The 25943-nt window shown below is 41.4% G+C and overlaps 1 protein-coding gene and 1 long non-coding RNA gene across 6 annotated transcripts in view; one reads left to right on the top strand and one right to left on the bottom strand.

Annotated features, from left to right (window-relative positions):
- Positions 1 to 6502: 6502 nt before the first annotated feature.
- LOC309607400 lies at positions 6503 to 8772 on the bottom strand. Its single transcript, XR_014232382.1, has 2 exons — positions 8721 to 8772; positions 6503 to 8446 (listed from the first exon to the last, which is right to left on the bottom strand). It is a non-coding gene; the product is annotated as an uncharacterized lncRNA (long non-coding RNA).
- A 149-nt stretch (positions 8773 to 8921) lies between these two features.
- SNRK (SNF related kinase) overlaps positions 8922 to 25943 on the top strand; it is a 62528-nt gene continuing 45506 nt past the window's right edge. For 2 of the 5 annotated variants that reach the window (XM_082348468.1, XM_082348470.1), the window contains exons 1-2: positions 8931 to 9057; positions 23054 to 23115. Coding sequence is in view for 1 of the 5 variants with exons in the window: in XM_082348467.1 (XP_082204593.1) it covers positions 8968 to 9057; positions 12453 to 12502; positions 23054 to 23115 (202 nt within the window). In the remaining 4 variants the exon portion in view is untranslated. Of the gene's footprint in view, positions 9058 to 9091; positions 9182 to 12452; positions 12503 to 23053; positions 23116 to 25943 lie in introns of those variants that run through there. The other 3 variants (XM_082348469.1, XM_082348471.1, XM_082348467.1) reach the window with 2 other exon arrangements.

Raw genomic sequence — 25943 nt, forward strand, 5'->3', positions numbered from 1 at the left:
TTTTTTTTTTTGCCTATCCATGACAAGCAATGGTTTATATTAGTTGTATCAGTTAGGAATGCTTTCTGCTATAAGTAAGCATAAAGAACAAACAGAGTTTTCAATTTTTGCACAGCACAAAAAGTCTGGAGCAGGCAGCTGTTAGCATTTGTTCAGCAGCTCATGAGGTCCAGAGCCAGCATCACGATGATTCTCTTGGCCTCTCCTTCATGGTTGCAAGATGGCAGCTCCTGTTCCGGGCATCACGCCCACAGTTGGGGCAGGAAGAAAGGAGAAGGCCAGAGCCAGCTGCAGCTGTCCCTTTGTATCAGAAAAGCAAAAGCAAGGGAGGCTGGGAAGCGAGCAATTCATTTTGCTGGTCTTTAGAGTCAAGGCAGGCAAGGGAGCGGGGGTTGAAGTGAATCTAGGGCTACTATTTCTGGGAGAGTGATCTTGAGTCCTGAACCAACTTTCCCTATTTGCTTTTATTTTTTATTTTCATGTGAAGTGTAACACTCCTAAATTTGGAAGCGGGGTGGGACAGCTAAAAAGAATTGTGAGTTGGCAATGAGGAAAGCGTTATTTGCAAGACTGCCCTAAGGAAATAAGCGCCAGCACGGCTCCGTTCGGTTACCAGATGCCAACTCCAGGGCCAGGGTCCGCACTGCCAAGTGTCCTGTCTCCTCACGTGCGTGAGGGGACAGACCAGTCTCACCTTCATGAAGACAGACGCTGCTTTTGAGCTGTAGAGATTCCCTCTGATGCCTGAATACCTTGTGGCCACAGTTTCACCAGAGGATGCCCAACCTTCACACTGTTTTGGCAAAGACCAGTGTTAACCTTCAGCCAGCACTCTGTGCTGACGTGGAAACACTGAGCTTACTCTGCACTGACTGATACACAGCTGCTGCCTGGGGCCTCGGGGTCCTGCGGCCTTGGTCATCCCGGCTCCTCCCTGAGGAACTCACCCACCGTGCTCAAGACCTTCTCACATTCCAGCAACTGAGGGCTAAGGCCCGGCCTAGTGGGGGCCCGAAGACCCTTCCCTGAACAACACTAGGGCCATCCATTCTGTGTCCAAACATTTAGTGGTCATGTGGCTCTGATTTTTAAATATTTTGAATCTCTCCCATTGGAAAGAATACTTGTTATTATTCCCACTGGTCATTTCTCTTGACTGTGCATGGTTGAAGGGCGAATGGGTAGTTAATGATAACCAACTCAAGGAAGAGAGGTGGATTAATTCCATCACTGATAGTCTTGGTTTCCTCAAGGCTAATTAATAAGTCATTTGATAGAAAACTCGAGCTACTTTGATACTGGGATTTTTTGGTTTTTTTTAGTGTTTATGCTGCAAGTGAAAGAAGCCAGACACAAAAGAACACACTCTGTATGATTCCATTTATTTTTTATTTTGTCTTATTTTATTTTATTTTTTGGCTGTACCGTGCGGCTTGTGGGATCTTAGTTTCCCAACCAGGGATTGAACCCGTGTCCTCAGCAGTGGAAGCGTGGAGTCCTAACCGCTGGACCGCCAGGGAATTCCCTGTATGATTCCATTTATATGAAGCTGAAAAAGGGGAGACACCCTTGGGGGGAATGCTGACAGGGAAGGGGCATAAGAAGGCTTCTGGGGTGCTGGTCTTGTTCTTTTCTAGGATCCGGGTGTTGACACTGCTGGTCACTAACCCAATATCCATCCTCTTCTTTTCTCCTGTCGGAGCCCTGACATCCTTGTTGAGGCTGGGGTGACATGTGACAAGCTGAAAACCACATTTCCTAGCCTACTTTGGAACTAGGGGTGGTAACATGACACACTTTTGGCCAATGAGATGTAAGTGAAAGTTGATGGGACTTCCAGGAAATCTCCTTCAGGTGGACAGGCTCTGTGGGCCTGTTGTAACTCTATGTTTAACATTATAAGGAACTGACAAATTGTTTTCTGAAGTGACTGTACCACATTTTACGTTCCCACCAGCAATGTATGAAGGTTTGTATTTCTCCTCATCCTTGCCAACACTTGGCATTATTAGACTTTAAATTATCTCTATTCTAATAAATGTATGGTGGTATCTCACTGTAATTTTAATTTGCATTTCCCTAATGACTAGCGATGTTGATCATCTTTTAATGTTATTTTTAGCCACACAAATATCTTCTTTGGTGAAAGGTCTATTCAAATCTTTTGCCCATTTTTAACTGGGTTGTTTGTCTTACTGAGTTATAAGAATTTTTGATATATTTCAGATACACATCCTTAATAAGATACATAATTTCCAAATATTTTCTCCCAGGCTGTGGCTTGTCTTTTCATACTTTAAATGATATCTTTGGAAGTGCCAAAGTTTTGAATTTCAATGAATTACAATTTAGCAAATTTTTCTTTTATGAATCGTGTTTTTGGTATCGTATCTAAGAAATTTTTGCCTAAGCCAAAGTCACAAAGATTTCTTTCCTGTGGTTTGTTTTTTCAGGTTTTATAGTTTTCAATTTAACATGTAAGTCTGTAATTGATTTTGAGTTAATTTTTATACATGATGTAAATTTTTTAATTTGTTTAACTTTTGTGTATGGATACCCAATGGTCCCAGAAACATTTGTTAAAAAGAATATCTTTTCACAATTGAATTCCATTGGCACCTTTGTTGAAAATCAATTTACCAAAAACATAAGGATTTTCTGGACTTTCTAGTCATCTCCATTGATATATGTGTCTATCATTACACCATTGTGACACAGTCTCAACAACTATTATTTTGTAATAAGTTTTGAAAATGAGTAAAATATTCCAGCAACTATGTTGTTGGTTTTCAAAATTGTTTTGCTATTCTAGGTAATTTGCATTTCCATGTAAACCTTAGGATTGGTGTGTCAATTTCTACCCCAAAAAAATTGATTGGAATTGTATATATAAATCAGTTTGGGCAGAATTGCCATCTTAACAGTAGTGAGTCTTTCAATTCATGAAAATGGTATATATCCCCATTTATTTAGATCTTTTAAATTTTAGTGAGCAATGTTTTATAATTTTTACCTCTTACACATCTTTTGTTATATTTATTTCTAAGTATTTTATTTTTAGTGCTATTGCAAATTACATTGTTTTCATTTCATTCTTAGAGTGTTCATTATCAGTATGTAGAAATATTGGTTTTTGTATCCTCTGACATTCTCATTTATTAGTTCTAGTTGGTTTTTTAAGATTCACTAGTAGTTTGTAGATACAGGATCAAATAATTTGCAAATAAAGACAGTTTTATTTCTTCATTTCCAAACTGGATACCTTTAATTTCCTTTTCTTGTCTTCTTGACTGGCTAGAACTTCCAGTGTGATAGTAAATAGAAGTGTTGAGAGCAGACATCCTTGCTTTGTTCTCAAACTTATGGAAAACACCTTTAGTCTTATCGCTAGTAAGTACGATGTTTGCTGTAGGTTTTTTCTTAGATTCTTTTTTATCGGTCTGAAGAAATTCCCTTTTATTTGGAGTTTGTTGAGAGTTTTATCATGAATGAGTGTTGAATTTTGACAAATGCTTTTTCTGTATATATTAACATGACCAAGTATATTTTGGCCTTTATTATATTAATATGATGTATTGCATTAATTTTGAGATGCTATATCAACCTGGCATTCCCAAGATAAATCCCACTGGGCCATTTTTATATGTTACTGGATTTGATTTTTGTGTTTATGCTCATGTGGTATATTGTCATGTCTTTGGCCTCAATGAACGTGGAAGTGGATCCATTTCCAGAGCCTCTAGATAAGAGCCTAGTCCGGCCAACACCTTAATTTGAGCCTTGTGAGACACTAAGCAGAGAACCCAGTCAAGTCTGCCTGGACTTCTCACCTATAGAACTCTGAGTTCTAAGCTGAGAACTTTGTGCTAATTTGTTACACAGCAACAGAAAACTAATACACCAACTTTCTCCAGTTTTCCTCTGCCATAGCTAGAAGTCCTGCCTCATGGCAGAGTTAATTTTGAAACAAATAAAATAAAATCAAGATTTCTGGTTTCAAAAAAAAAGATTTCTGGTTTCTCTTGAAAAATGGGAAGACCTTGCAACTTGAGATTTGAATTTCTCACATGTCAGACCATCAGCAAGAGCTGGGTAGTGACTCTCCCCATCTTCCTTGTTAGCCAGGGTCTAGATCCTCCGATTTATCTGCTCTCGCCCTTCACCCTAGACCTGCATCTCCAATTACAGGCCTGGCCCGGAGACATCTGAATCTGTAACACCCCTGATCAGCACATGCCCAACTTATAGTAAGTGTTCAGTAATTATTTGTTGAAGGAGTGAATCAAACCACAAAACAGGCGACATGTGGGGGAATTTTACATAAGAGCACGTGAATGGACATTTGGGATGGCCAAGGCTGAGGACACCATACCCTCAGTGCACTTTGGAGATATATGTAAATATTCACAGCAACATTATCCATAATAGCAAAAATCTGGAAATAAATGAAATGTTCATTACCTGGTAAATGGATAAAGAAAATCTAGTGTATCTGTCTAATGAATACTATTCAGCAGTAAAAAGGGATGAACTACTTATACATGCTACAACATGGATAAAGGAAATCTAGTGTATCTGTCTAATGAATACTATTCAGCAGTAAAAAGGGATGAACTACTTATACATGCTACAACATGGATAAACATTATGCTAAGTGAAAGAAGCCAGACACAAAAGACCACACATTGTATGATACCATTTAAGTGACTTTCTAGAAAAGGCAAATCTGTAGAGATGGAAAACAAATCACTGGTTGCCAAGAGATGGAAATTGGAGTGACTGACTGCAAATGCAAAGGAGAAAACTTTTGGGGAGTGATGGAAATATTGGGGTGGATCGGGGTGATGGTTGCATAACTTTATAAATTTACTAGAAGTCATTGAATTACCACGTATTAACGGTGAACTTTACGGTATGCAGATCATACCTCAATAAAACTGTTAAACAAAACCATTAACTCTTCCAATTTTAAAATGTCCTTGGGATTTCCTGGCCGTCCAGTGGTTTAGGACTCTGAGCTTTCACTGCTAAGGGCCTGAGTTCAATCCCTGGTTGGGGAACTAAGATCCCACAAGCCGCAGGGCATGCCCCCCACCCCCTAGAAAAATGTTCTCAACTAATTCAAATTCTTAAAGGACCTTTGTGGAAAAAAAAATACCCCAAGTTTATGGCACAAGCCCTTGGGCTGCCTACTTGCAACCCCAGTGCTAAGCTGCATGAATAGAAATTTGAATAAAATAAAATCCTTGTCCTCCGGGAGTTCAAGATCCAAAGGGAGAAAATGGAAGCGTAAACAGCTACAAAACACTATGATAAATATTACAAGCAGGATGTGCAGGGAGGTTTGGGTCCAGAGAATGCCTGGCTCTGACTGAGCAGGGATGGGGGTGCCAGAGATGAGGCTGGACACTCAAGTGAGGTTTTGAAGGGTTCAGGAGATTGCAAGTGTAGAAAGTGGAGAAAAGGGGTGGGTGACATTTCCAGGCAGTGGGAACAGAATGGGCAGAGGCTCGGAGGTATGAAAAAGCAATTCCCTTTCTGAGAACTGAGAAGGTTGGAGATGTGGTTCACCTGGAGATAAAGAACAGGAAAGGAAGGCAGGGGCCAGATTGTGAAGGGCTTGGCAGGCAGTGTTAAAGTCTTTGGACAAAATATTAAGCAGAATTTATTTGTTGGAGGAATATGGGCATCTTTCTTGTGGCCTGAATTAAACTTTGTATATCTTGGAAACATCATATTGCACTAATTTAAAAAAAATCCATTAATATACTGCTTATCATGTGCCAGGCACTGTTTTAATACTTTATATAAACCACCTTAATCCTATCAACAGTGATTCTCAAATTCTAACCTGCATCAGATTCACCTGGAAGTCTTCTTAAAACAGAGAGTTTCTAATTTAGTAGGTCTGGAGTGGAGCCCGAGAATTTGCATTTCAGTCCAGTTCCCAGCTGCTGCTGCTGATTTCCGGGGAGCACACTGGGAGAACAACGGCCTTACACCCATCTTATAAGAAAGATATCATTATCATCACCATCATTCCCATTTTACAGAGGAGGAAACAGATGGAAGGTTAAGCAATCTGCCCCCAAGGCCATATAACTCTTGGTGATGGGGCTGGCAGTCAATGCCAGGCAAAGTCTGCCGTGCTTCCCAGTTCACAGGTTGCAAACAAACAGAGTTAAGGGCTGGCATTTTCAATCCTTCATTGCAACTATCAAAAATACATTACACACATACACACATACAGTCACGCACAGGCCTTAACTGACATCTGAGATAAAAGAATTAGGGATGCTAACTGATGCCAACGAGGTAGTGAGGGAAAGTCTTTGAGAAACGCTTGAGTCCATTCCAATGAAGTTTTATTTTGGTCCTACTGGATGAAGCCAGGATTCAGATATGCTCAAGTATCAATGCACAAAATGACTAATTAAATACGTAAAAGGAAATCATTAAATGTCACAACTCAAAACTGAAACGTACATGAGTCCTCAATCTCTGTTGTTTTCAATATATTTATTTTAAATGTTTTATAAATTATGAGAATTAACAATATCTAGAGAAGATAACCTTGTTATACGTGCTGCTTTGGGGGGGTAGTCCCAAGAAGAAAATGGCAATTCTTTCCTGAATCGGCTTGCTTTTCACATCTTGATCTAATTTGTAGCATCTCCCTGGTTGCCTTCCAATAAACAACTTCTTCCCTAAATTGGTGGCATTATGTTATTTCTGAGATCTGAATCACAGAGACTGTAGTCCAAGCCTGCATGCTCCATCTTGTCGTTTGTGTAGAGTGCTGTATATCTAATTAAAGCTTCTTACAGGTCCATAAAAAGACCTAACATTAAAAAAGCAGTCTGGTTTGGAGAAAGCCCCAGGGCAGAATGAAGGAGGGGGTTCTTCATTAACGATAAACACATTTTCTTGAATTCAAAGTTAAGCAATCGTATATTAATTAGTACTTGAGTATTTTTAAATGTTGCCTAAGCATGATCAGATCACGTTACCACATTGATGGTGCGGGACTGAAAACGGGTCACGTTCTTGCCAGCAACACTCCAGCTTCCCAGGAAACACTGGGGATGAATAAATGATTTAGCACATGGCCAGGACTGCAGCCGTCTCTCTGGAAGAGAATTTGAGCCAACTTGATTTAAACCAAGGTATTATTCTATTCCTTTTCATTTACTGTTTTGCTATTCTTATACCCTGTTGCCCTTATAGAATTTATTCAAAACCCGAGTTACACAGCAGCAATATAAATACTCTATTTTCCAAGGGCTTATCTACTAAGGCCATTGTTTTGTGATTACTGTTCTATCTCAGGGGCTACAGACCTGGCATGGAGGTCTTCAACCACTGGAATTCCCTTGGGAGACCATTAGCAGGGTATTTTTTTCCCTTTACTTGGTTACAGGGTTCCCTGAATAGTGATATCTCCCTAAGGAGAAAAGTGCAAGGACTTCCCATTTGCCAGTAACAAAGGAATGAATTCCACAAACCAAGTTAGAAGCTCTTGCTTAACATACTGCTAGAGTTAGAATGTCAGTATCAAAGTGAGATTATTCTTTTATGATCTTTTTAAGCCAGTGTTATCCCAGAGTTGGGGCCTTGACTCAGCCCTGAGGGGCAGAGGCCCACCTGAGGCCTACAGCCCCAGGCTTTCCCCAGCCAATGAGATCCATCACCCCATGCCAGAGCCTTAGGGTAACTGGGAGTCCCCCTTTAACCTTCTGTTATTACCCTGAGGGTCTGTACCTCCCAACAATCCACTCTTGCTTCCCAGTCATCTTCAGACATGCAAAGTGGATGCCAAGGAGACAGTCTGAAAAGAAAAGGCTTCTGACACTTCCAGGTCAGCAGAGACATTTGCTAAAGCCATCTAGATTTTTCTTCTCTGTCCAGTCAATTTAATCAAACTTGGAGCATCTAAGCAGCTCCCGCCTCCCCCCACATTGTGTCCTTCTTTGCTAGGGGTCCTTCCTTGGGGGAGGAGTGGAGAGCAGGGAGAATCATTTAGGGAAAAAGCAGGTTGGAGAAATCTGGCATCTGGCTTGTCACTCCCTTCCAGAAAACCTGGAGAGCTGATCTCCACTGCGCGCCAAGCTTCCAAGGGTGGGAGACGTGAGCCCCTGCCCCTGTCTCCCACCCTCCCAAACCCTCCTCTCCGGCGAGCGCGAAGTTCCCTTCGGGAGCCACCGGCCTGGTGACCATGCCGCTGTGCACAGTTAATGCCTGGAGTGTTCTGAATCCCTAACTTAACATGCTTTAATACTTCCCACGACCTTTCGCCTGTCCACACTTTTCCAGAGGAGGCAGCCTGGCCAGGCAAGGGTCTCCCGCTTACCTTTAAAGCCAGCGCTGCATTCGGATGCTGGGCTTTTTCAAAAATGGCAACAAAATCAACAAAATTCCTTCAAATTGGGTTCCCAAAGAGAAGAAACTGTAAAGAATATGTATGTGTATACATGAATGTATATTGAATTTTTTCCCTTTCTTTGCTTAAACCTGGGCGGGAGATGGGAGGAAACTTTAAAAGGGTAAAGCGCCTGGCGCCCTCGGCCCCACGTCCCAGGACCTAGAGTCTGGTGAGGACGCGATCCCTTCCCTCCGATTTCCCCCGACGACTCGCGCTACTTTTCTGGGCCATTCTCCCATGTCCCTAGTGCTTCCTTCTTCATCATCCCTTCTGTTCGGGCACCTCGCCCGCTTCCTACCGCCAGCCGCAGCCCAGACTCGCTGGGGTCGGGATGATGCCAGGATGCCCTCCAGCAGCCCGCGCGCGGGAGCCCGCAGGTGCGCCCCGCCCCGCCCCGTCCCGTCCCTCCCTCCCCGCGGCCCCGCCCCGTCCCTCCCTCCCTCCCCGCGGCCCCGCCCCGGCGCTTACGTCACAGTGACGCGCGCCCCGCGCAGGCGCAAGTCGGTCCCCACCCCCTCCCCGCGGCCGGCCGCCCGTTCGGTATTATGATTATCGCTGGGTGCGGGGATTCGGCGGCCGGGAGGGAGTCGTCGGCGCCGCGGCCGCTGCAGACAGACGCCCGCCTGCTGGCTGAGGTAGGGGCGAACGCGGAGCGCGGCCGGGCGCGGTGGCTGTGGGCGGGGGTCGGGCCGGCCTCCGCCGCCTAGTCGCCTCCACCGTTGCCGGGCGCCGGAGCCGGGCTCCCGCCGCAGGCGGAAAGTAAGTTGCGCGCTCCGCGCTCCCCGCGCCGGCCGCGTCGCGCGCCGGGGAGGACGCGGGGCCCCGGCTGCTGCGGCCCCGTCCCCGCGCGGCGGCGGCGCGGCCTGGCGGCCTGGCGGCGGGCGGCGGCGGGGCCCGGATGGGAGCCGGCACTGCGGCGGCTGGCCGCGGGCGCCCGGAGGCCCTGCCCTTGCGGCCGCGGCGGGATTGCGGCACCTCGGGAGGCGCCCGCATCCCCGCGCCCCGCCCCGGAGCGGGCCGAGTGCGGCGCCCGCGGGGCTCCGCTCCCAGGCTTTCTCGTGCGGTGTGTATTCTTCACCAAAGGTGTTTTCCTTTTTCAAAAGAATCTGGAAATCTGGCGTAGCAGGGGGGTTCCTTGCTAAAACTGCAGCCGTAAAATAGAATGGGGATATTGTTGTCTGTAGAGAAAGGGCATCGGGGTAAGGAAGGAGGAGCAGTGCCATTCCCGAGGGACAGCTAGAATTTTTAAGATTGGAAAACGGCCGTTCTTTTCCGTAGTCATCGCCTGTTGATTTCTTTCTGGACCGTTTTACAGAAACCTTCCTGCCTTTTATTTGGACTTGGGATCCAGGAAAGTGACAGCCTTGCATCCTGGGGGGCGGGCGGGGGGGGGGTTCCTGGAGCTGTGCTGTTCCAACAGTTGCATCAGATAAAATTCAATAGGTTCATAGGGAATTCGGTTCAAGTCCAGTATTTGGAGGGGAGAGGAGGGATTTAGCAGTAGGGTTCTTCAACCTATAGACGTCTGAGGATATCGGATTTTTCACACTGTCAAGTTACTTTTTCCCCCTTCCATTTAATTGAGTACATTTCCACAGTTTTAGGAGCAGGTGGTAAAGCTGACTTAATGCGTTTCACGTTTTATGGTGAAAGGTGAAGCATGGCTAGCAGGTGATGGAACTGCAAATGTTCGGCATACTGATTCGATTCCACCTGATTCCTATCAAGCATCAGTTGCCTCAGTTTGGGTTCCTTGTATGGGGTTGGGGTGCTAGTCCCAAATCAGTCTAATTTATCAGAATGTATATCGGTGTACTTTAAAGTCTGGGGTTGTCAAGGCTTATGTAATCCATTTGTTAATTTATAATCTTGTTATATGGCTCTCCAGATTTATAAAATCATTCCCTTAAGGAAATCTGTCTTCAACGTCTGCTTAAATATTTCTCTTGGAATTGGATTCTTGGAGAGAAATGTTCTGTACTAGTGGTGATTAACGCATACTAATTAGACAAGTTTAAAAAAGAAATCATGTTGATTCTTTAATTTGACTATCTAATTATGTCTATTAGGAAAACAGATGACATTCCCATTTTACAGAACTAGAAATGAGAGAAATGACATTCCCAAGGTCACTTACTGAAGCAGTATAGTAATTGAAAGTCAGGTGCACTGTGTTAACTTTTCTTAATACTCCATCTTTAAGGCTTTCCATGTAGGGAACTTTGACACCTTTCTGTTTTTTAAATTTGTACAGTTTTTATTTTGTGCAGAAAAGTTACTCACACCGTATTAATTTTTTTACTATTTTTAGTAAGTTTTCCTGTATTGCAGTAAGATCCATTTGTATGAAACATACAAGGACTCAGAAGTTATGTAATTTTTATTATTCTAGAACAGAAGTATAGATTGAGGCTTTATGGGTCAAATGTAATCCCATAATCCTAAAATGAAGGCTTTCAAATGTCCTTATTAAAAGTGAAGGGCTTTCAGATATTTTTACTGGGCGCAGGAAATACTATTGGTCTAAACTTTACTATGGATGTTTCATATAGAAAGTGAAACTAAATAGAAAAAAAACTTTATTTTGGAGATATTGAGCAGCCCAGGTTCTAAGCACTGGTATAAATAAGGCTTGATTTCTCCCCTGTAGCAGCTTGTCTGAGCCTAAGAACTCATTACACAGCCCAGGAAGAAAAGGGTACAAGTACACTTTCCACATGGTCAGAATTTTAGGAATTAGAAACATAGATGTGAGGAACTCTGAAGACTTGATTTTACTGCATGCCAGCTGTTTGCCTAACAACCAAGAGGTAGAATTTTTAGCCAAGATGCTTTTATAAGAAAACTAATTATTTAGAATATGGATACTTCCCAGTGTGCATGTATGTGCTGGTCAGCTCTTAGAGCAAGTTAGGTGGAAAAGTTGAGTGGTTTGTAGCAGTTTTGAAGGTAAACTAACCTATGATCATTTATTCATGGAGCCTTTGTCTACTTTTGGGGCCCTGGGTTAGAGGATAGCAGTAGAAAAGTGAATAAAAACTAGTTCCTGCCTTTACAGGCTATTGTATTTTTTGTTTTTTGTTTTATTTATTATTTATTTATTTTTGGCCGCGTTGGGTCTTCGTTGCAGTGAGTGGGGACTCTTTGTTGCGGTGCGCGGGCTTCTCACTGCAGTGGCTTCTCTTGTTGCGGAGCACGGGCTCCAGGTGTGCGGGCTTCAGTAGTTGTGGCCCGCGGGCTCTAGACCGCAGGCTCAGTAGTTGTGGTGCACGGGCTTAGTTGCTCCGCGGCATGTGGGATCTTCCCGGACCAGGGCTCGAACCCGTGTCCCCTGCATTGGCAGGCGGATTCTTAACCACCGCGCCACCAGGGAAGTCCCAGGCTATTATAAATTATATTTACACCAAGGTAATCAGTAACAGTAGGATCAAATGCTGTGGTGAGACATAGGCAAGACCCTTGGGCAAGGAACAGTCTGACTTGGGAATGCTTCACAGAGAAGGTGATGGTTGAACCAGTCTTGAAGGATGGGTAGAGTTCCCAGGCAGAGAAAAGGGGAGAGGGCTCCAAGGGTTCAAGGAGGGTGAAAAGACAAGGTCAGGTGGTGGAGGAAGAACTTAGATCCAAGTGGGTGAAAGGAAGTTGAGGAGGTAGAAACAGGGTGCAGCTGTTTTTGTTTCTTTTAAGACTATGGAAAGGAAGGGGGAGGAGTGGGGCAGTACCTTTGGGGATGGAGGGGGACATGTTTTGTTATTCTGTTTTAGTTTGGGAAGAGCCGATGTACAGCGTCTTGGACTTAATGGCCTCACAAGTGAGCACTGGAAATGTGTTGTCTGTTCTGGATGATCTGGAGCTGCGTTATTCACACCGCAGATTATTTCCGTATCTTGTTTTTCCATGTATCTGCTTTGGGTTGAGGCCTTAGATCCCGTGGGAAACCATCTCTTGCTGGTGGTAGGGGAGGAACCTGACTAAAGAGGGTTCCTGCTCTATCTTTCCTGAACATTTATTTCTCTGCTGTTACTTCCAGAGCCTCCTGAGATTCTGCTTTGGCACCTCCAGCGTTTGGCCTCTGCTCAGGTGGGCTCTTTCCTGACAAAGAAGGCCTTTCTCTCTCCTTCCTTGTTGTGTCCTATTCCCCAGACTGCTGCCATGTGATTACAGCAGTTACTTCAGAGGTGGAGGGCATTGGCTGCCCAGGCACCATGATGTTTTAAGTTCTGGAGTGTCTCCAGGCTCACAGCAAGATTGGGGGGGAGGGGTGTCTGTCTGCCTATCTAAACACATAACCCCTCAGCTACAGGTTGGCCTGAAATGTGATATTGATTATGAAATCAGTGCTCCAGAAATGTAGGTTACAGGACACGTAACTGGTCAAATCGTAGCCTCAGTGGGCCTCGGTTTCTCAGTTGTTGACGTGCAGCTACCTTTCTCAAATCCAGAAGACTGTCAGCTCCTTGGAGCCAGAGATCCCTTCTTTGATTTCTATATGCCCAGACCAGTGTAATGCTTCACACAAGTCAGTGTACCCAAGAAGTGTCCTGGCGAAGAAACTTTAAACATCTCAACTTTAGTTTGTTGCCCATTAGTGGAAACCATACCCATTTTCTCCAGATGAGTTGGATTGAAATTGCTCTTCACTCATAGAATTCCAGAGCTAGAAGCAGATCTTCCACTCTACACTGCCATGCAGTAAATGCTCAAGAAATGTTTGTTACTGTCCTGAATTCCCTGTCTGAGTAAATGACCCCACCTGCTACCACTCTCCACTAGTCATTCTAGATTGCCCTCTTTGCTTTGCCCCCTGTGCATTGAGTTCCTGGATTCTACTTCCTAAACGTGTCTCCTCCATTACATCCTCGCCATCACCGCCCAGGTACAGGCTGCCCTCATTTTTAAGTCTTTAATCATTTATCTGGAGACATTTTCACTAGTCTCCTTACCTGTGTCCAAACCCTAGTCTTGCCCTTCCAATCTGATCTTCACTTTGCGGCCAGAGTGGTTTGTTTAACTGTCATCTCTGATTGCCGTTCCCCTGCTCAGGATTCTTCCTTGGCTTCTTAGTGCCAGCTTTCATTTGTTCATTTAATAAAGTATACCTATATATTTTGGGCAGATGCTATACTTGGCGGGCCCTGGGATGGAGAGCTGAATAAAACAGATGTGCGTCTTACGCGGGCTGAATTTATCATGTAATCTAGTGGCGGACACAGATTATTAATCACATAATCACACAAATAATTATATAACCACAGTTGTGATAAGGGCCATAATGGAAAAGGACCTGGTGCTGTGAGAGGGCGTGGGGAGCTGGTGTGCTGGAGTGTGGGAGGGGAGGGAGAGGCTATGGTCAGGAAGGTGACCTTTACACTGGGCCCTGAAGCATGGTTAAGGGCTAGCCAGATGTGAGGAATGTCAACTGATGTGCACAGGATACAAGGACCTTTGGGTATCTGGCCCTTACCTACCTGTCTAACCTTGTCTCTTACACTCTGCTCTGCATGTATTGCTGTCCCAATCACACTAAGGCCTCTTTCTCACCATGGCCGATTTCAGTTCTTAGCTCAAACAAAAAAATTAATTTCTCTGAGATGCCTCCTGTGAACTCCTGAAGGCAGACTTAGGGGAAAGAACACCTCTTCCGGCCTCCTTGTCCCTTTGAGAGGTGTAAATAACGTGGGGCAGCGGCCTTCCTATTATATCCAGTACAGGCATTTAGGAGCAGTTACTTGGGCCAATAAGGGGTGAGGGTACCGATATCAAACTAAGATGAGGAAGTAAGTATACAACCCCTCTAAAATATCAGACTCTCCTGGGAGGGAAGCCATTTGTGAAAAGTTGGGGAGAAAAATCCTGGGGTGATTTTGATCCCACTCACAACTTGCTAATATGTATTATCGCCTTTTGCTTTCATAATAACTGTCCAAGGTGGTGATTATCTTTGTTTTATAGAAAAAGACATGCCTGTTGGCAGAAGTTGAGTAATTTGTTGGGCTCCATGTCCTGTGGTACTCTTTTGTGCTGAGATGCTACTCATATTTGCTAAATAAATGAATTTTGATCATTTTTAAAGTGCACCTCTATGGTGAAGATAATAAAAGTTGACTCTGTGGTACTTTGAAATGTGCCTCTTAGGTTGCTGTCCCAGCTTTTCTCTGATGTTCCCTCCCCTTCTATGCGCAGACACACCTCTTAGTTCATTATATTGTCTTCATATTGCATAGATAGGGGAAAATGTTTGAATAATGTATCTAACTGGGTTTAATATTTAGCCACATTGCTGCTTTTATATTAAAGAGATTATATTTTAGGTAATGTAGGTTTCACTCTTACAGTATAACTTATCTAGGTAACGTTCATTTTAGATTTAGGACATTATACTAACAAATATTCGTTGGACAAATTATGAAGCTAGGGTGTGCCATATTTATGGATCTCTTTAAAATAGTCCAAATACCATACAGTCTTTTTTTTTTAGCAGTGGACAGAAGTAGAGCAATTGAATTTTAGAGTTTAGCTTTGTGTTTTATCTCATATTCTACAGGTTAAACAGTTCTCTCTTTATTGGTATAAAGCATTATGAGTACTACAGAAGATACTTAGAATGAGAATATTCAATCTACAGTTTCAAGGCTTGATTTTATCCTTTGTTCTCCTATTCTGTGAGCATTTGCTAATCCTCTTGTGAAGGAAAATGCTTTTTCAGAAACAAATGGAGAGAATGTAATATGCAAAAGTACGTTAAAATTGTAGCTTGGGTAAGGATAAATTTTTTTTAAAAAATAAATTTATTTATTTATTTATTTTTGGCTGCTTTGGATCTTCGTTGCTGTGCGCGGGCTTTCTCTAGTTGCGGCGAGCAGGGGCTACTCTTCGTTATGGTGTGCGGGCTTCTCATTGCGGTGGCTTCTCTTGTTGTGGGGCATGGGCTGTAGGTACACAGGCTTCAGTAGTTGTGGCTCGCGGGCTCTAGAGCAAGGCTCAGTAGCTGTGATGCACGGGCTTAGTTGCTCCGCGGCATGTGGGATCTTCCCGGACCAGGGCTCGAACCCATGTCCCCTGCATTGGCAGGTGGATTCTTAACCGCCGCGCCACCAGGGAAGTCCCAAGGATAAATTTTTTACAGCAGAAAATAGGATCTTCCTAAATTGTACTTAAATTACTTGCTTGGTGTTGGCTATTCTGTGCCACTGGGGAGGACTCTTGCCATAACAAAATTGTATGCAAACTCTAAAGGTGAAGTTATTTTCAAGGTGCCATTCAATTTTTAGATGACCAGTAATTACCTCAGTCTGTCTTTTGAATGGTTATTTGCCTGCAATTTCCTTTCTCAAAGAACAGTTTCTAAACATTTCGAAAAGTTTTTAATGGAATTATTTATTTAACTTTTTAAAAAAAGTTTTACTTTGCAAAACTTTCTGTTACAAGTTATGTGAATCTTTTAAAAATATTTATTTATTTATTTGGCTGCGCCGGGTCTCAGTTGCGGCATGCGGGATCTTTAGTTGCAGCATGTGGGATCTAGTTCCCTGACCAGGGATCAAACCCGGGCCCCCTGCATTGGGAGTGTGGAGTCTTTGCCACTGGACCACCAGGGAAGTCCCTGGAATTATTAATTAATAATGTTTATTAGGTGAGTCTTTGGCACTTTGGTGGCATTAGGGAATTTCCTCTTTTTAGTTGATTGCTGGGTCAGGTAACTCACATGGCATGTCAGAATGGGAGGAAAAACAGAAATGTCAAAATAGATTTATTTTAGTGCTGTTGTTTCCCTGGGAATTAGAAAGGCCTACGTCAAAGGGGGAGGCATTGTATTATTTCAGGAAAAAATGCAGGGCCCAGGAGTCAATTTAGGCAGCTCTTACTTGGGCGTAGGACTGGGGCCATAGGAAGTCCTTATCCTATTTGACCCTGCTTTCTCATCTGTTAAAATGGGTATGATACTTCCATTGTATTCTTGGTTGTGAGGAATAAATTATATAACATATGTAAAGAATCCAGTGCGTACATAGATTCCCAGTAGTTGAATTGTTTACTCTTTTTGAAACCTGCATTAAAACAAAACAGTGGGCAGTTGTGGCAGTAGAAGACATTTTTAAAACTTGAAATGAGACGATGAAAAGAAAGGTCAACTGTAGTTTTGCTGCAAGACTCATTTCTATATAAACCTATTTCGGTTAGTAATAGATTTTTAGGAAAGTAATATGGGTAATAATGAGAGAGATCTAGTAAGTCAAGACAAAAATTGGTGTTTATGGAACTTTAAAGTGAACAGTGTTTTTAAATTGGTTTAAATTTTCTAATGACCTTATTCTTATGTCGCTCTCATGTTAAAACCTAGAGTTTTTCTCTTCTTTTGAGGCCTCATGTCAGCTCTGTGATGTGAAGCTGCTTCTGTGCATTTTTAACTCTTTAAATGGCACTTGAATTAACCTTAAGTATAATTCAAAGATAGATATGTGGTGAATTATTTAGTCTAGCAAGTTTTCCATTGATTTTGAGAAGCTAAGAGTTCATCACAGTTCCCTGAATGGTGAGCCACTAGGTAGCTTTCAAGATCAGCCTTCCTAACCCTATGAAACTTACCTCACTTCTACCCCACGGCCTAACTTCACGCACATTGGCGTTCTCCTTTCGGAAGCCGTATGCGCACTCTGCTGCCTGTTTCCCCCACTGTCAGGAATGGTGTCCCGCTGCTCCCGGTGAAGGGTAAGGCCTGATCTGTGGGTTGCCCCGTCCTTGGGGATCCTGCCTTTGGTATCCTCTGCTCTTCCTTTGACGGAACTCACTGAGGTTAACTTGTATAATTGATTGTCTTTTTATGTGTAGATAACTTATTTGTAAGATTCTAAAGGACAGGGACTGTGTTGTGTTCTACACAATTAGGGCTCAAATGTTTGCTAATAAAAATAGACTCAGTGTTCCTGTTCCTTCCTCAGCCTGAAGAAATTGCATACTTTGTCCCTCAAGGGAGGTAGAATATTTCATTGAATATGCCTTGTTTGTTAAGATTACATAAATATGTATATATGTTTTCAGGGAAATTGGTTTACTTTATAGATCTCAATGGAAAAGTAAATTGAATAATTATGTACAGAAATTCAAAATTTTAATAACGTCTGCCTTTCCTAGATTAAAAGGCAGCACACATCTGCTGTGAAAAATTTGAAAAGAACAGAAAAGCATAAAGAGAAAGAAAACTACAATTTTACCAATTAACATTTTGGTATTTTTAGTATATATGCAGACAAATTATATGCTTTTAAAGAAATTGGGATCCTATGCCATGAAATTTGGTGTGTGAATTTTTTTACTTAATATTTTATTGTGACAATTTCCCATGAGATTAAATAGCTTCAAAATATAGCAGCATAGTGTTAATGTTAGGTATACCATTTCCTTATTGTAGACCTTTCGGCTATTTCTGAGATATATATATATATGTGTATATATATATAATATATAGATATACATATATATACTTTTTTTTTTTTTTTTTTTGGCCACACCGTGCGGCATGTGGGGTTTTAGTTCCCTGACCAGGATTCGAACCCATACCCCCTGCATTAGGGGCACGGAGTCTTAACCACTGGACAGCCAGGGAAGTCCCTGATTTTTTTTTTCTCGTATATGAATATCACTGAACATTGTTGAATATAAATATTTGTTCATGTCTTTATTTCTTTAAGACATAAATCTAGTAGTAAGATTTTTAAATCGAGGGTATTAATTATTTTAAGGCTCTTGATGCAGGTATTGCCAAATTGTTTTTCAGAAAGGTAATTTGCAGTCCCAACAGTATGAGAATCCCCAAACGATTCTGCCTTTTAAGTCAAAGTCAGTGAAATGTTAGGTGCCAGTATTTTTGTTAATGGATCAGTTTATTTTTTTTCTTTTCCAGCATTCTTTTTTGACCACTTTTTCATTACCATCTTTGTCACAATATCAGCAGGGGGGATGAAAAGATGATAGGGAGTTAAAATGAGTTTTGACAGTATTAATAAAAGCTTTGGAAGAGAGATTTAGATTATTAAGTTTTAAAATTCTCCATAACTTCCAACTTATATTCTGTTTTCCTGGCAAAGGAGTAATTGTGGGTTGGCTTTATTTATTTTGGAGTAATTTCTACACACCAACTTGTGCTTAAGTCATTATTTATTATGTGGGCACTTTATATGAGGGCTGTCACCATACTAATTTTTGAAATCTCACTTTACCATCAGGTAGAAATGGTGACATGCTTATTAACATTTTTCATCACTTTAATGAGAGGCAATTCTGTTTAGGAATTTGAACTTATTATCTGTGCTGCTGCTTCAGGTTTTGTGGCTTGGATGTTAACCCTTTTCTACAAATACTAATTACTGCTTTCCATCAGTTAATGGATTGCCTGACTCCTGAATTCATTCAAAAATTCCTTGATGTGTCCTGGAATACAGCTTGTTTACTTAGAGGAAATAAAGATTACTTAAACCAGCACTTTAAGGGATAGATCTGCGTTGGCAACCCAGTCACTGCCTCGAGAGACTGGAGCAGGCTTTTCAGCCTGGCATTCCTGGTTACCTCAGTGGCCCTGAGTCCATTAAAATTGACTACCTCGAAGAAAACTTGCAGAACTTACTTCAGTAGGCAGTTACCGTCCCTTGAAAAATACTTTATTAGACATTTGGAGGTACATTTTTGTCTATTGGGACATTTCTCATAATAAATGGTTGACTGAAATCTTCTAATTTGTAGTTTCCATCTTGATTCCATTCAGTGGCTACAGTACCCACATAGTAATATTCAGTCAATCCAGTGAAGAACTCTGGATTCTTCCGTAACTTGGGACGTGTTGACCTGTTTGTGGTTTCCTCTTTTTTTTTCTTTTTTGGCCGCGCCCTCCTGCATGTGGGTTCTTAGTTCCCCTACCAGAGATCGAACCCGCGCCCCCTGCAGTGGAAGCGCAGAGTCCTAACCACTGGACCACCAGGGAATTCCCTGGTTTCTTCATCTTTGATTTATAGCTTATATTGATAACACCCAGGAGGAGGAGTGCTGTTCTAGAAATGTGGCATGTTGTTTACTTTGGATGAAAAGAGCAGCAGTGGTGACTGCCACTGGGGTTGTGTTTATTTTGCTTGATCTGGAGGTTGTTGATATTCCTGGAGGATTGAGTCTACTGTCTTCTTTCCAGCCTATACCATTTTTGTTACAGGTATCTTTGAAATTTTAGCAGTTAAATCAGGGCAGTAATTTTCATGGAGAGTCTGTTAGTTCCTTCAGTTAAGTTGGCTTTTCTCCAAACATACGTTTAGTCTGATATTTCCCCTAAGTAAGAGTAACAACAGTGTTCATTTTTTTGGTGTTTGTAAAAGATACCAGATAATTTCCAAGTGTAAGAAGCTTAAATACAGTTTTAGCGTGGCTTTATAAAAACTCATCTTTTAGCTGTATGTATTGGAGGGAGAGTATTGGCACAGATACTTTTTTTCAAGCATGTAATTTGTTTGGGAGGTTTTTGTGTATTTGAATATTCGTGGTCTGGTTTGGGTGGGAATTTAATATCCCAAAGTGCAGAGAGGCTATAGAAGTAGCCTGATTTTTGCACGTGGCCCTTTTTGCGTGACCGGCTTTCTCATGCCATGGATTGGTGGATAATGAGTATCCACGCGGAGCCACCTTTGTTCAGTGTGCTCTTCCTCACCTCTCCTAGGGAGAGGTGTGAGTTGGAGACCTTTGTTTGATATACAGACCACACTGCAGTGGTGAAGATGTCAGTGAAAAGCCAGAAGTGAATTTTGACAAGAATAACAGGGTGAATTCCAACTTGACAGTAGGTTTAACAGAAGCTGGTTTTACAACTGTTTTCAGCAGCTTGCAAAATGTGTGTAGGGCCGCCCACACTTCCTTCCTCTTCTCCAGCCACACCCGCACGCCTCAGTTGCTTCTGCTCCCTTTAGTAAACTGGGAGAACATCGGTGTGTTCTTGCAACATATTACTAGTACTTGTTTCTCAAACGTGGATTTCCATATTGTAAATGGCCTGTTTCATTTAGGTCCTGCCTAGCTATATGCATGTGTGAGCACATGCTGAATAAGAAGACTGCTTTAGAATGGCCTAATTTAGTGCTTTTGCTGTTTTAAAAGATGTCATCTTAGCTATGTAGTCATTAAAAATAGTGATTTAGAAGAACTTAGTGCATGCAAAAATGTTCATCCTATAGTAGAGGAAAAAGTAGTCATAAGACTTCATATACAATATCTTAGCTTTGTAAAGAAGCATAGGTGTAAAGAATATATACTCAAACCTGAAGAGAGGTCATCCTAGATGAAATTATAGGTGTTTTTTTGTTTGTCTGTTTTTAATCTGTGGTGCTTTTCTTCATTTTCCAAACTTTCTAAAGTGAACTTGTTTTGTGGAGAGAAGTACTTAGAAAATGGTTACACTGCTCCCCCCCCCTCCAATTTATGTGTGTGTGATCCTATTTTATTAAAACCTTTGTGTCTGGCATGTATTATACATAGAACATAATTTGGAAAGCTGTGTTCGAAATGTTAACAGAGATAATCACAGAGGATAGACTGATGGATAATTAATTTTAAAAACTTCCCTCTCTTTTTTGCCAATATATATGTTCTGATTTTATTTCTTTCTTACACTGCATAGATGTTTCTTTCATAATTGAAGCAAAAATACTAAAAGGAAAATAATAGGTCAAGTGAAAAAAGAATACAAGATATAAAGTTATATATAGAATGATCACACCTTTATAAAACAAAATGAAGCAGTATATAAACATTTGCAGAAAAACTACCAAAATATTAATAGTGCTGATCTTTTGTAGTAGGACTGTGGATGCCTCTTTATTCTTTCTACTTCCTATTCTGTATTTTCCATATTTTCTATTAAAATATGTTACTTTGATAGGAAAAATATAAAGGAATATTTAGTTCTTTTTAAAAGGATAGACTTGATAGAATGTCATCTTAGTATCATTTGAAAAGCAAATGCTTAGATTTTTGTGGGATGCTTTATTGAAAAATCATCAGACTTTGATACCAAACTAGAGATTAGTTTCTTTATCAACACCCATTTCCAAGTTAATACATTTTAGGAAACTAAGCAGTAGAAGATTTCTGAAAACAGAAGAGAGATAGTAGCTCAGTAAATTCAGTCTCTTGAAGTAGACTGGAAGACTAAAAGAATTTCTACTTGGGTAGGGGAGATTACCATCAGTATAACAATGATAGTGGTGATGGTAGCTAGTATTTACTGAATGCTTACTCTGTGCCAGGCTTTATTTTAATCACTACCTTTATTAACGCATGTAATCCTCACCACAATCTATGAGGTGCTCTTGGCTACTGACATTTTCTAATGAGGAAACTGATGGTACAGAGAGATCAGGTTTTGCTCAGGTCCAGTGACTTGTGGCTGGTGAGCTGGGATTCAGATCCAGTCATTGGCCTTCAGAACCAGTCCTCAGCCATGCAGGACCATCGCACTGCTTGGCCAGAGAGACTGTGGGTGAAACTGGCTGTTGGAAAGAGAGAAGCAGGCATGGGTAATGGGAGGAGCTACTGTATCCCACTTGGAGCTGAAGGACCAGGTAGGCATCCCAGGGTTCAATTCTCACTAGAAGTGGGCCTGTGCCTATGGCTTTGCTGGCCTCGTCTGTGTGGTAGCTGTGTCTCCATCTCTTTTCATCCCCTCATTCCCAGCAATAAACTTGGTTTCACATCCACCTTTCCTTCTTTCTTTTACTTTTCCTGATTTCCCCCACCTCTTTGTACTCCCTTTCCCCCAAGCTCCTGTGAGCTTGAGTTTAATGCTTACCTGGACGAACTCACCTGTGTAGTGTATTGTGTAAAGTGCCTTGGCGTAGTTTGTTTGGAACTTCATTTGTGTGGTATTTCAGTGTTGAGGAAAGGCCTGCAAGGCTGCCTCAGTCAGTCAGTATTCCCTCACTGTGCCGTGAACTTAGATATCAGTGAGCCTCTCACATTCTCTTTGTTCATAGAGTTTCTTTTTTTTACTATCAGATGGAAAGCCTCTAAAGCAAAGGTGTTTTGTGTTGTGTGTTCTCTGGTGCTGGTGTTGATTTCTGCTGCCCTGCTAGAGGATGGTGTGTTGGGAAGGTTGCCCTCCCTGGATATTGGAGTGGGTGTTTCATGAGCCCAGAGGGCATCCTGCAGGCAAGTTGGGCTCCCAAGCCAGGCTGAGCAGGCTTGGAGCTGCAGACTGCTGCTTACAGGGCAGGTTGAGCCTCCTTGTGCCTACCTTGCAGGCTCCTAGTGAGGATTCAGTGCAATGCGGATTCGTGCTCGTTACCCAAGAGGCACTTAAAAATGGTGACTTGACTGTTGTTCGTTATTATAATTTCCTCCTTCTTCCAGTGCAGTAATCCTTCTGAGCTGTCTACCTGGACCAGTCTCCATGTATCTGTGCACTGTGACACTCCTGTTGACTAAAGATTCCTTGAACGGGTTGTAGTTCATAGAGGAGAGAAAGAAAATGGGAGACTGGGTCACGGAAGACAAATTTACCATTTTTATATGTTCGTCTGGATCCAGTCTGAGGGTTTATATTTTAACTTTAAGCAAAGTTAAGTAGAACTAAACTAAAATCTTTTTTGTGTTTTCTTTTAGGAGAAAGAAGCACCTAACGAAACACAGTAATAACAAGGATTATTCAGTATGCAGTTGGCAGGGTATGTCTTGGAGCTGGTGCAGAGTCACCTTTACTTTATATAAGCCGCTTCTTAACATTTTCCATTGGTGTTCAGGATGATTTTCAGGCACTGCAAGATCCTCCAAGATCAAAAAATGATTTAATTATTTCCTATGCTAACTCAAAATATACTCGATAGGAGGGTTAAACAGTGTATTCAAAAAGATGTTCAATAACAAGGATATTTTTCCTCCCAACTTTCAGTTATACGTATCTTCCTGTTTTTAGGTATACAATTGTAGTTTCATAGGCAATGAGCAAGAGATATGTATACCCAGAAAAGCACCAAAAAAAGTAAATTCTTTAATAGTGAGAGTATCATTTCATTACAGGGTAGTCTGTCATTAAGAAGAGACCATAGGGCTTCCCTGGTGGTGCAGTGGTTAAGAATCCACCTGCCAATGCAGGGGACACGGGTTCGAGCCCTGGTCCGGGAAGATCCCACATGCTGCGGAGCAACTAAGCCCCGTGAGCCACAACTACTGAGCCTGCGCTCTAGAGCCCGCGAGACACAACTACTGAGCCCACGTGCCGCAACTACTGACGCCTGCACGCCTAGAGCCCGTGCTTTGCAACAAGAGAAGCCACTGCAATGAGAAGCCCGTGCGCCGCAACGAAGAGTAGCCCCCGCTCGCCACAACTAGAGAAAGCCTGTGTGCAGCAACAAAGACCCAACTCAGCCAAAAATAAATAAATAAATAAATAAATAAATTTTTTAAAAAAGGACCCTATAAGATTCTTCCCTGTGAACTTGCTAGTAGATTAAAAATTATTTCATTGTGCCCTTTTGCTAACACAGTACTGGGAGGAGAAATGACAGTGTGTGAATAGTGATTATCTCTGGGTGTTTAAGACCCTGAAAAAAGACTTTTTCCCTCATCTGTATATTCATTTATTACTTTTGTAATAAAAAAAATCTTTAAATTAAAAAAATGAATTAAGGTAAAATTCAAACAAACTCAGATTTACTTGTAAAGTCTGATTTATATGCCACTGTAGAACACATCTAAACTAAAGTGATAGATGAAAAATAAATATTAGGTAACTTGGTGGCAGCCTGAAGAAGTTTGTTTTGAAAGCGAAAGTTGCATTTGCAAACTCATACAATAGAAACATAGACTTGGGTAGAATTTTAAGAGTAATTACCGCCATTATAATTAATTGAAGTTAAAGATTTAAAGATAGTTTTCTGCCCCCTGGAGTTAGCTTAGAGTTTCTATTTTTGAAAATTAGACATGCCTGAATTAAACTTTCTTTTGGGGAACTACTGTCCAAATAAAGCAAGACTTTTCCACTTGGGTTTTCCTGTTAATCTTATTAAAATTATTGGCTCAGATGACAAGGATAATACATAGTATAGAAGAAATTTGCTTTTTCTCCAGCCCCTGTACATAGTATGGGATTCTTATTTTAAAAAATCTTAATAGAAATAGGATTTTGTTTCTGAAATTAATGCAGAAACAGTGTAGCATAGTGGTTAGAAGCACAGATTTTGGTGTCAAGATAGCCTTGGGTTCGAATCCCAGCTCTTTTACACACTGGCCCTATAGCCTAGGCCAAGTTACTCATTATTTTTGTGCCTCAAAATGAGACTGATAATCCTATCTCTGAGGGCAATTTACAATTAAAAAACCAAATCACTCAAAATTACTCTGAGGGTAATTTACAATTACAGAAAAGCTTGAGGGGGCCCCAGATATGTGATTCAGATCATTTCAGTTTGCATGGGAGAATGACTGTGCCTCTTTTATAGTATTTTAACCCTTAAGATATTATTATCCTAAATATAGTATTGTTAAGAGTGGCCAAATGTTTATAAGAGGTGTATGCTTTGAAATAAGAGTTCAGTTTGAACCTTAGCTTTAGCACGTACCTGGAACACAAGTGTTTTCTTGGCTATAAAATGGAAATAATACTGACCTCTTAGGATTGTTAAGATCCAATGACACAATCCAATTTGATTCATTTTGTACAAGTACATGTAGTAGGTCTTCAGTAAATGTTAGCTTTTCTTTTCTTTTAAGCGAAAATGAGATTTAAAGGTATTTAATGCTAGTGCTTAAAAAGAAAAACTACCTTATTTTATGTACAATTTAGTTTTTTGGGATATTTTCACCAAAGTGGAGTAAATGCTGTAAGTACTGTTCTTAACAAAAAGTAACTGAAAATGTGAAACTGTATACCAGGAGCATTAGAAAATGCTTCACTGAAGGGATGAATGTGCACTAACAGGAAAGATCTAGTCTTGGGAGATGGCTGTATTTTTCATTGGATTTTGTTATTTAATTCTGTTAAGTTTTGGTCAGAAAAAATAATAGTGGGAGTTCAGGCTGTGAGATTTAAAGTGATGTCTTAATTTATATAATTATATACATTTAAAAATTTTTCTGAGTCAGGGTCATTTATAAGAACCTATTTCTATATTTTAAGGTTTACACTGTAAAGGATGAGAATTTTAAATTCCATATGAAATGAGGTCTTTAAAGCCAAATGGTCTTTAACAGTTAAATGGTTTAAATGCATGCTTGTCTGTTCTTGAAATATAAGCAGATCATAGTAGGTTTTGTTTGAGAGTTGGAAAACCGTAATAAAGATAAGCATAACTGATAAGCACGAAGAGTGAGTACCAGTCAGTCAGCAAATAATAAGCACCTACTGTGTGCCACTTACTGTTCCAGGCACTAGTGATGCAAGAGCAAACCATTGCCTTGTAAACATTTTGAAAAAAAGTTGCATTTCAAAATTTAACAAAATTTTAATTACCTGCTGTATGTAGAACTGTTCTAGGCATTAGGGAAGGGTAGAAGT

The sequence above is a fragment of the Balaenoptera borealis genome, assembly GCF_965194805.1.
Source record: "Balaenoptera borealis genome assembly, chromosome: 12".
Classification (NCBI taxonomy): domain Eukaryota; kingdom Metazoa; phylum Chordata; class Mammalia; order Artiodactyla; family Balaenopteridae; genus Balaenoptera; species Balaenoptera borealis.